The sequence below is a fragment of the Falco biarmicus genome, chromosome 15 (assembly GCF_023638135.1).
Source record: "Falco biarmicus isolate bFalBia1 chromosome 15, bFalBia1.pri, whole genome shotgun sequence".
NCBI classification, from domain to species: domain Eukaryota; kingdom Metazoa; phylum Chordata; class Aves; order Falconiformes; family Falconidae; genus Falco; species Falco biarmicus.
The window spans coordinates 22,418,392-22,428,223 of record NC_079302.1 but is presented as its reverse complement, the minus strand read 5'-3'; the positions used below and the strand labels follow the sequence as shown (position 1 = coordinate 22,428,223).

At 52.9% G+C, this 9,832-nt stretch overlaps 1 protein-coding gene across 3 annotated transcripts in view; it reads right to left on the bottom strand.

Moving 5' to 3' along the window:
• Positions 1 to 1,173: 1,173 nt before the first annotated feature.
• CSNK2A2 (casein kinase 2 alpha 2) overlaps positions 1,174 to 9,832 on the bottom strand; it is a 28,038-nt gene continuing 19,379 nt past the window's right edge. For 2 of the 3 annotated variants that reach the window (XM_056360329.1, XM_056360328.1), the window contains 6 exons: positions 8,150 to 8,233; positions 6,902 to 7,012; positions 6,590 to 6,691; positions 6,169 to 6,269; positions 5,324 to 5,472; positions 3,602 to 5,123 (listed from right to left, as the gene is read on the bottom strand). In XM_056360329.1, coding sequence (XP_056216304.1) covers positions 5,047 to 5,123; positions 5,324 to 5,472; positions 6,169 to 6,269; positions 6,590 to 6,691; positions 6,902 to 7,012; positions 8,150 to 8,233 — 624 coding nt within the window. In that variant the 3' untranslated portion in view covers positions 3,602 to 5,046. Of the gene's footprint in view, positions 1,607 to 3,601; positions 5,124 to 5,323; positions 5,473 to 6,168; positions 6,270 to 6,589; positions 6,692 to 6,901; positions 7,013 to 8,149; positions 8,234 to 9,832 lie in introns of those variants that run through there. The other variant, XM_056360327.1, reaches the window with a different exon arrangement.

Genomic DNA, 9,832 nt, shown 5'->3' with positions numbered 1-9,832 from the left:
ACTTCAGTGTATGCTCATAGCGCTGCTTCCGCCCAGCGCACATGGCCCTCAGGTGGACTCTGCCATGGGTTCCTCCCTGCAGGGACAGGCTCTCACTGCTGGCCAGAGCTATACCAGCTAAAAAGAGTCGTGCTGAATCTAAGCACCACATCAGCACGGTCCTGAATACAACAGGGCTGTCGTTACACCATGCCTCAGCGACGGACCAAGCCCTGCCTCACAGTGCCAGTAGCTTCAACTTACCTGATGTACACGTCCCTAGCTGGCCTCACATCATCACATCTCCAGGTGTGGCACATGAAGACAGAGTGGGCAAATTTCCACTTGCAGGCTTTGTGTAAGGACTTGCTCCTGCATTTCCACTTCAGCCACTGCCCAGGGCTGGGCAAGAGCAGCACCTTTGTGGTTCTGTGCCAGCAGGAGCTCGCAGCTCACCTTACCTGAGCTCCCCTCCCTGAGAACTAGCCACGGGTCTGGCTTTCCCAGTGAAGAGCCTCGTCTCAGAGGTACCCTTAGCCTGGGCAGCTTCAGTATAGGGGAAAACCGTGCAGGGATAAACACACGAGCAGTGAAGGAATGGGACAATGGAAGAGAAATGACTGCGTACAGTCATACAGAGTCCAGCTGCAGGTTTTTAGACCAGAGTTTCAAGTGGTTACTTAACATCTAAGACCAGAGCACAGCTTGGACAACCACAGCATTGCAGCCAGGCTCCCCTGAGAACTGCTGGTGAAGCACCACATCTGTAGGGGAACTCCTGCAATGTAGAGGCCTACAGGCAAGAGTTCCATGCTCAGGGCTTTGCAGTGATGGTGCTGAGAAGGAGAAAAGTCTCAGTCCATGAAAACAGAAATTATGGGAGCTCCTGCAGTGCAGAGACAGAGCTGTGCCCAAACCCCATGGGCGGGGAGAAGCAGGTACCAGTTTTAGCGCCCAGGCCACCACCCAGGCAGGCACCTCCAGAAGAGTGTAGGGACCTAAAGAGGGACACCCCAAAGGTGGCAGGCGGCTCCTTTGCCTCTGCCCAGTGATTTTGTACAACCAGCTCCTCCTGCTCTCCTTGCCCCACCTGTCCCAGCAGGGCACAGGGAATGGCTCACACTGCCAGCGTTCTCCAGTGTGGCCGGTCCTGCCCCACAGCTCCCTCCCCACTGAATACTCCTCTTCGACTGCTTCTTTTAAAACTTTTATTCAACAATATAGAGTTCTTTCAATTATCATAGAGAACTGTCCATCGTGATACTACACCCCTGTGCCCTGGCAGAGTGAGGCGCAAGCTGGCCAGCCATGGTCTGTCAGAGGTTGTGGGGGAACAGCCAGGATGGAGGAAGGAAAAACTAACCAACTGCTTTGCACACCCTTCACATTTCCATGCTTTCTGGGTCAGGAAGAGCTCAACAAGGAACCAAAGGCAGAAGAACCTTTAACACTTGGAGGGAAGGGCTGCAGTCACAAAGAGGCGAGTGCCATCCAGCCAGGCGTGCTGCCCCGCTGTCAGCCCTGCCTGCGCCGCACAGTCTGCCCGCCGTCACTCTACACGCGCCGGTAGGATGTTTGATTTGGTTCGCATTCTGCTTATGGAAAATTGGGAGCAACAGCATCGGACCTGAGGAGAGATGGGAGGAGGGAAGTGAGCATTACAGGGCACTGCCAGCTTGACACAGCGCTCCTCCGGCAGCAGGTGACAAGGAGACAGATGAGCATGTCACCCCACGTCCTGCCGCCCTGCTCCCAGCCAGCCCAGCTGCCCTGCGTGCCCCTCCGGACACGGGGACAGCAGGGGATTCTCAGCCTGCTTTGGAAGGCTGGCAGCGTGAGAGGGGAAGGCAGAGCCAAGCAAGGAGACAGAGTCCAACAAACCAGCACTTTGATGTGCAGCCATACACAAACTTGGACTTTTTTCTCCCTAACCTCCAGTGTTAAGTCTCCCTCCGCTGCTGCAAACATCTCCACCAAAGGCTTCTGTTGTGCCATAGCACACTTGCAACAGGCACAGACAAGCTGGAGAAGTTGCTTACCGCATCCCTCAATAGCTGCTGTGGTTCTGGTTTTGAGCCTTTCCTCTTATAAGGCACTCAGCCAAACTTGTGCTCCACCTCTGCTAGGGAGCTGGGGCCAGGCCAGCCGAAAGGCCAGGATGTGCACCAGGACTCTCCCAACTTTCTCCAGGAGAAAGCATATGAAGATGCACATTCTCCAGTCTCCTTACTTCCTAAGGACAAGACACCACAGTCTCCTCCAGCTCCTGGGGCTGTCCCTATGGGCAGGATGCCACTTTGCTAAGGTCCGAGGAAAGCAGGGCTGCCTGCTCCCAGTGCTGGAGGGGCCGATGGCTGCAGGAACTGGCCCGAGCTGCAGCCAAGCATCCCCCGCCCCGGGATCAGGAGACTCCACGCCCTCCTTGCTTCCAGGCTACACTTGCTCAGCTGCCACATTTCCTTCTGGGATGAATCTGTCACAGCTTATCCTACTCTAGAACTGGGGTAGGGATGCAGAGAGATACACGGCAGGTTGTTCCAGCCCTTCTGGTTACCGCAGCCAGGGAAAGCCATTTACCCATTTCACTCACTGGGAAAAGCATCCCTCTTCCTCTGCTTAAGGGTACCAGGAAAGAATTTCTGACTCAGGCTTACAGAACTGATACTTCCCGAAGCACCACCCTAAAACTCCACCATCAGGTTCGGCCACTGTCAAGCACTCGTATAGAATGATCAACATTTTTCACCTACCCAAATTCCCACACCGAACCCACTGTTCTTCCCCACGCCTCTTGTGCCTTGGCTCTCTGGAAGTTGGGAATGGCAACACAAAGGAGCTGGAAAATGGGTGAGTTTCCCTCATAGCAACTTGGACAGGCCACAAGAAACATCCACTCCTTCCTCAACTCAACAGAGCAATTAAATACATGTTTAAAATCAGTTCAGAAATTGACGTCAAACTCGCAAACGATCCCTGCTGGTATTAGCACAGCTTAAGAGCAGAAGAGACCCACATCTCAGGCCAGGCAGCCTGCATGTTGGGCAGATGGAAGAACAGAGGGCTGGAAACACTCGCCGAAGCCTTCAGCAGCATCTGCAGGAGAGTTAACGCTAAGAAGGGTCCTGTGGCACAGACGGCTCCTCAGCCTTGACACTGATAACTGAGACCATGCACTGGTCACACCTCAGGGTGCGAGGAAAGAGCTACTCCCTGCTCAGCACATCTGCAGAAAATGCCATCAACTCAGGCTGCAAGGAGACAAGCATGGGGGAACGCGCATGGAGAACCCCCTGCCTCCAGCCATGCATTGGTGACTTCTCATCTGACCAGCCACGGAACAGACCGACCGAGACACGGGCCAAGCCCAGGGTACCACCACAGCCAACTCCCATGCTGTACCCAAAATCTTGCACCTCCTCTGCGGCCCCACAGAAGCGGAGACAATCTGCCACAGTGAAACTCTCAGGGCTGACAGCATGAGGAATTGCAACCAAAGGCTAAGAGGTCTGAAAATACTCAGACAAGAGGGGCTGGAAAAGCCAACCTGCCCTCCTCAAGGAGGCAATGCCTTCAGCTCTCACCCTTTCTGACTATCCCATAGATTTGAGACGGCAGACGTTCAGACGTATAGATATTTATTGGTTTCAGTGAATTATACAAATGGATTGACCTGCTATCGATGCCAATAGAACTTTATTAGAATATGGAATGTAAACAGATGTTTCAAATAGAAACATTGTAACCTTATAAAAAATTAACTATTTCGACAATGCCGCAGAAGGAAATTCTGTGTTTAGGTGCTGGTGGGAAAACACTATCTCCAGCTTCTACATTTGAGTGTCACCAGAACCACTTGATGAAGTTACACACAGAACCAGTAGAGGAGGCAACTGTGAATTGTGGGGCTATAAAGCCATCGAGGGATCTGATGAAAGAATCCACAAGACGAACCCCCCACCCCCCACAACATGACCCCAGAATTCAACAAATGGCTGACTTTGTTAAAACACTACATTGGATCCCAAGTCCTGGATCAGTAGCTGCACAGCCCCCCTCCCTGACAGACCACGCCGCTGTTTGCTGACCCCTGCCCCTCCCTGTGCTCTCCTCCCTGTCCTCCTCTCCACTCCCCCATCCTGCGGTGCTGGATTGAACCGCTCCAGAGCTGTGCTCTGGCACAAGTCTGCATCTGGCATGAATTCTCATGGGAGCCACGTCATGAGGTACGTGGTTGCACACCTATCACAAGAAATCTTGCAACACTGACTTTCCTGAGCTCGGTGGGAAAGTCTGGATAGCCCCTCCCCTCTCCTGCCACAAGAGCAGCTCTCACATTCACAAGTTTCCAAAGCAGGTCTATTGAGTTTCTTCTCAGAGTGAGCCTTTGTCAAACACACCTGGAGGGGGGATCCACCTCCCCCCAGCAGCCTGGATCAGCGCCTTTGTTTTAATGCTCTAAACCAATCCTGAGATGCTGCTGGGTTTGTGGGCTGTTTTTTGTTGACACCCCCCCCCCCACCTCCCCCCTTTCCCCCAACATTTGCAATTGAAACTAGAATTCAAGGGCCAAATTCAAGCCCAGAGTGAGCAGTAGGACTTGGACCTCAAAACAGAGTTGCACCTGCTGACCCCCAGCCTGAATTTGGTTCGTCCAGAGTTTACAAGTCAGAAAGGCATGTTTAGTAAGAGGCATGCTAAGGGCTGATGGTGGAACGACCAAGTTGTCCCCACCAGCACGGTGGGGAAGGCTGGACTGAGAAGGAAGAGAAAGATCCATAGAGATGTGAACCAGAATCAGTTGTGTTGAGCCCTGGGGGTATCACTACATGTTTAGCTCTTGCAAGACCATTTGCCCAGGGCTTTGGTACCACAGGGTTAGAGTTACATTAACCACAACCACCAGAGAGGAACTGAGGTTTATGACACACACACCCCCCAAGGTTAGATTTCTGCTGAGTATAAAGGGGAGGGGAAGGGGGGTGTCCTTGGTTCTTTTCCCTTCACTGTGTGACCGAAGGTTTTGCTTTTATTTGTAAACATCTTGAATTACCCGTCGTTTTCCAGTCTTCATCGCGCTGTTGTCAGGCCACTGGAGAGCACAGCGTTTTCAGAGCTGGGCTGGGACTGCTCCTTCACCACTGGATCTGGAGGAGACACAAACCAAGCAGGAAGGGGAAACAGCATTTTAATAAAGTGGAAGCTCCACCCTGGCAAACACTTCCAAAGAAACTGCCCTCAAAGCCCACAGAGCTGCTAAGGCTTTCACAGAGCAGGGAGCCCAAATTTTCCCCCAGAACCCAAGACCCCTCTCCATCCAAGCTGGCCCCAGCTTCTCCACACTCACAGAAATAGGGGTGCTCCATCGCCTCCTTCGCAGTCAACCTTTGTTGATGGTCATATCGCAGGAGCTTGTCCAGGAGGTCTAGGACTTCAGGACTGACCAGGTGTCTGTTCTCACTGTGGATGAAGTTCTCCCAGCGCTTCCGGGAATGCCTGCAAAGGGACCAGCTCTCACTGCCCAGCTCTGACCTGCACAACAGTACCCAGAGGTCCCAGGAGAATCACCCGCCACTATCCGCTTCTGAAAAGGGACGGCTGTGACAGACTGCCTGCAGCTCTTCCTGGCACAAGCTACTGCTCAGCCAGCACTTGCCCAAGGGGTAAAACCCCATTCTTTAGGTACACAGTTGTGAGGATGCTCTGTGCCTGGGAAAGGCACAATATTGCACATTCCCTTCTGTTTACAGGCATGAGACAACAGCATGCAGCAGGCAGGGTGACACCCTTGGGACCAGAAGTGCTCTGGCTAGCCAGCCAGCCTCACAGAAGCTGTCCTCACTATCCCATCCACCTCCAGTCCTTTTCAGAAATCTCGGCTGGGAGATTTTGAGCCCCTCAGGCCACACTCAACTCCAGTGTCTACATCTCCCACTTCTAAGATGTCAATGAGCAGGAGAAGGAAGAAACAGCAGATGGCTTGTGGCTCCCGGGAGAGACAAAGGCAAAGAGCCTGCACTTCAGCGACCTCCTGAGATGCCATCAGCAGCCAGATGGGAGATCTGCAAGCAGCACTGTGACTCAGAAGATCAAAGCAGGCCCTTGTTGAGAGTCCTTCAAGGGGACGGACACCTGCTTATCTCCCTCTCTGTGTTACAAGGAAAAAAGGCAGCACTTCACTTCTCTACTTACTGGCCCAGGATATCATTGAAGTGTGGGTCCAGTTCTATGTGGTATTTCTTGAGGTACCCATACAGCTCATCTGTGCCCAGGACCTTTGCGATGCGAACCAGCTGAAACAAAAGGCATGTTGAGAGAGAGCAGAAGGGCAGGCCACCACTCTTCTGCACAGGCAGAGCTGCCCAAATCTAAGAGCCCTCCTGGGAACATCCCAGATGGAAGGAATATCTCGCTTGAAACGTGTTTTTGCAACATGTGCAGAAAACAAGTCTCCTCCACAAGGCAGTGAAGCATAATCCCAGATGACTTAACTAAGCACATAGCAACATCCTCCCAGCCTGGTGGTCCAGTCCCCAGAACCTCCCCCCTATACACACAGAGATGAGGCAGCGACAAATGTCTCATGAAGTAAGCCAGGTAGCAAAGTCTTTACTTGATCATAATTGTCCTGGCCGTGGAAGAAGGGCTCCTTTCGGAAGATCATGCTTGCCAGCATACAGCCTAAGCTCCACATGTCTAAGCTGTAGTCATACATCTGAGGGGAAAAAGGAGAAGCTGTCAGGAAAGGCATGCTCACTACAGCCTGGTTCCCCAGCCACACAGGCAACCTCAGCCTTTTCACTTCACAGCCAGCCTCTTTCCAGCCTAGGCAATGCCCTGGGAGGCAAAACCAGACAACCCAAAGGTGGCCAAAGTGCAACCACAAGTGGTATCACTGGCTAGCAAGGAGGAAGCAGACTCTTACTTGGTAGTCCACAAGGAGCTCCGGTCCTTTGAAGTACCTAGAGGCCACACGGACATTGTATTCCTGAGCTGGATGGTAGAATTCGGCTAGACCCCAGTCTATGAGCCGCAGCTGAACATGCAATAAAGAGACACAAAGTCAGGAGCCGGTTAGGCTGAAGCCACGTTGGCCAAACCTCTCGATCCCGTGATTGAATCCCAAGCATGGAGCTTGGGATGCAGGGAGGTGCACTGAGGACAGAAGATGCTCTCAGCAGCACTCTGATCAGGGTCTTCTCCTTATCACCAGCTGGTGGGGCAAAGCCCAGCTTAGGGAGCTCCTCTGCCTCCCGAGTCCAAGCACACTGTTACTGCTGGGCAACTGGCTCCTTAACCAGTGCCACCAGCCACAGCGGACAGGTCATCGTATACTAGGAAACAGGCAAAAGCCAGTTGTCTTATCCCACTGCTTAGAGGGGCTGGGCCAAAGGCAGTGTTCCTTTTAACTGGAGGCTGAGAGCAGGAAATGAGGCGGGAGGGGGGGCCCACCACGTTCTGCAAGGCAGACCATCTTGTCCACAGCCACAGGGATGGATGACCTGCCATGTTACTGAAGGACAGCAGTTGTAGTAAGAGATTTCCCCCTCCTTATAAACCTTGCTTGTACAGCCACCGCTGACCGACAGGCAGGGACCTATGGACCAGCAACCAATTTGCTGCTGCAGATCCCAGGTGCCCGGGGAGACAGGGACGCACAGCACCTGATGAGGTACAAGTACCACGATGGGGCTGGGGGCAGCTCCCTGTGCTGCTCATTTCCATGATAGCAAGTTGGGTACAAAAGTTTTCTGTGACCCAACTAGCACACCCCAGAAGTGAGAAAGCCACTGCGGGACAAGCAGGCTGTACCACAGGAGGAGCTTATGTTCCCTAGGTAAAAATATCCACGTGTATTTCAGACAAGGCCACCCTTCTGTTCCCTACTGCCACACCTCCCCAGGTGGAGATTAACAGCCCAGGCCTCATCTTCTAAGCAAAGAAACCCAGCATGGGTGGCTGCAGGGAGAAGAGCAACCTCCAAGCCGTGGGCTCCCACTGTAGTGCTCCCCAGTGGGACTTTGGCCATCTCCTAATGCTGGCACAAGCGGAGGGAAGCCGGTAAAGAAAGGTTAAAGGGGTAAGTACAGCTGCCCAGGCTATGGGTACAGAGGTGTCAGAATTTCAAGTTTCCCTGGAAAAACCGTACTTGTAAGCCCTGGTGCCACAATACCTTTTTCTGTTGGTGGTCTATCATGACGTTGTGGGGTTTGACATCCCTGTGCATGATCCCCATGCTGTGACAGTAATCCAGGGCCTGGCAGACACACGTACATACATTAGACATGTCTGTAACCACAGCACAGCATTAGAAATAGACAGTTCTGGGCCAGGAGCAAGAGTGCCCCATTCATGAGGAAGTGCTGCAGCCCTGGCACAAGAAACTGGCATTTTCAGCTCTTACGCTGCAGATGATGAAGTGACAAGGTGGCAACAAGACTATTGATTTAATGTATTGCAGTCACAGGTCCTGGAACAGTGTTCCCTGCACAGGAGCTTCGATGCTCCTTGAAGAACACGATGCAGAGAGGTGTCCCACCTGGTGGCAAGCCCAGTGCTCCAACCCTGTGTAGCCCTGTACTTCCTAGGCCATGTTCTCTTCCCCAGAAGGGGATGATTCTTACATGCATATATAGTTTTATGGCCTTCCAGTGCAGCTTTCCACCTGTGTCCAAAAACACACATATGCTAGAAAGTCCCCTCTGCCCTGCTCATTCGAGCCAAACCTGCACTTACAAAAGGCAAGTGACAGCACGCAAGGGAGAGTGAAGCTGCTTAAAGCTCAAAGGCAGGAGGCACACATAAGCTCTCCAGTTCTGTGACCTTGCACCACTTGCCCCCCCATGCAGCTGTTCCCTTGAGCAAGGGGGCGAGCATGTTTTCTCATCTCCAAGGGGGAGGGAGATCCATCTATCAATATATATCAGATGCTCAGAGATCTCCAGCAGCACGAAAGGAGGGTACAGCCTGCAGTCATTCAATATCCAAGACATCAGTGCCAGGGAAGTAACACTGTCCTTGGGCCCCTGCCGCAGTGGGAAGCACAGGAGGCGACAGCTTCCATCACAGCAAGACCTCAGGGAGTACCCCTGCAACGGCACACGGCCTTGCAACCAACAGGAGTCACAGCAAACAGTGGTCCTGGGATACAGGAAATCTCTAACAGGTTGGACAAACTGCTTCCAGGGATGAAGCTGTCCTAGAGTCTTGCTTGTCTCAAGGCTGGATCATCTAAACCTCATCACCCCTCCTCCCACCCTAATCCCAGGCTGCCTCAGGCTCCCTCCAGCCTTCAGTAGGAAGGTGTTTCACTTGCGGACAGGTGCAGCAAGCATGGGGGTGCAGAGAAGAAAGCCTCCCTCAAGCCCACTAGATCTGTTTCAGGAAGTCTCCTGCAGTCACCAAGTCCTGGAGCACAACGGGCTTTCCTTAGCCTGTCCCACTCATTTCCAGAGGCAGGGGACCTGCAAAGAGCCAGCTGAAAAGTTCTGAGGCCCTGCTAGGACCTGACACAGCCAAGCTGCTGCTCCAGCAGGTCAGTGCAGAAAAGCCCTGGGATCAGCTGAAATCTGTAAGCTCTCCCTAATGCCCTGCTGCCTCCTGTGTCCTGCAGCTAGAGACCCCAGAGAGGCATCGCAGCAGATCTCACAGATATGCCATGCAGCTCCGGGAGCATTTCCATGGGGAGGGGCAAGCTAGGCTAGTAAAGAGGAGGTATTTACGGCACTCCTCACCCTTCATCAGAGGGGCAGGGAAAGCTTTGGCTGGGAGTCTCAAAGGAAAATACCAACATTACAACAACATACAACAGCCAGCATAATCAGAAGCTTTGCTCCTCAAGACCACATTCATGGGG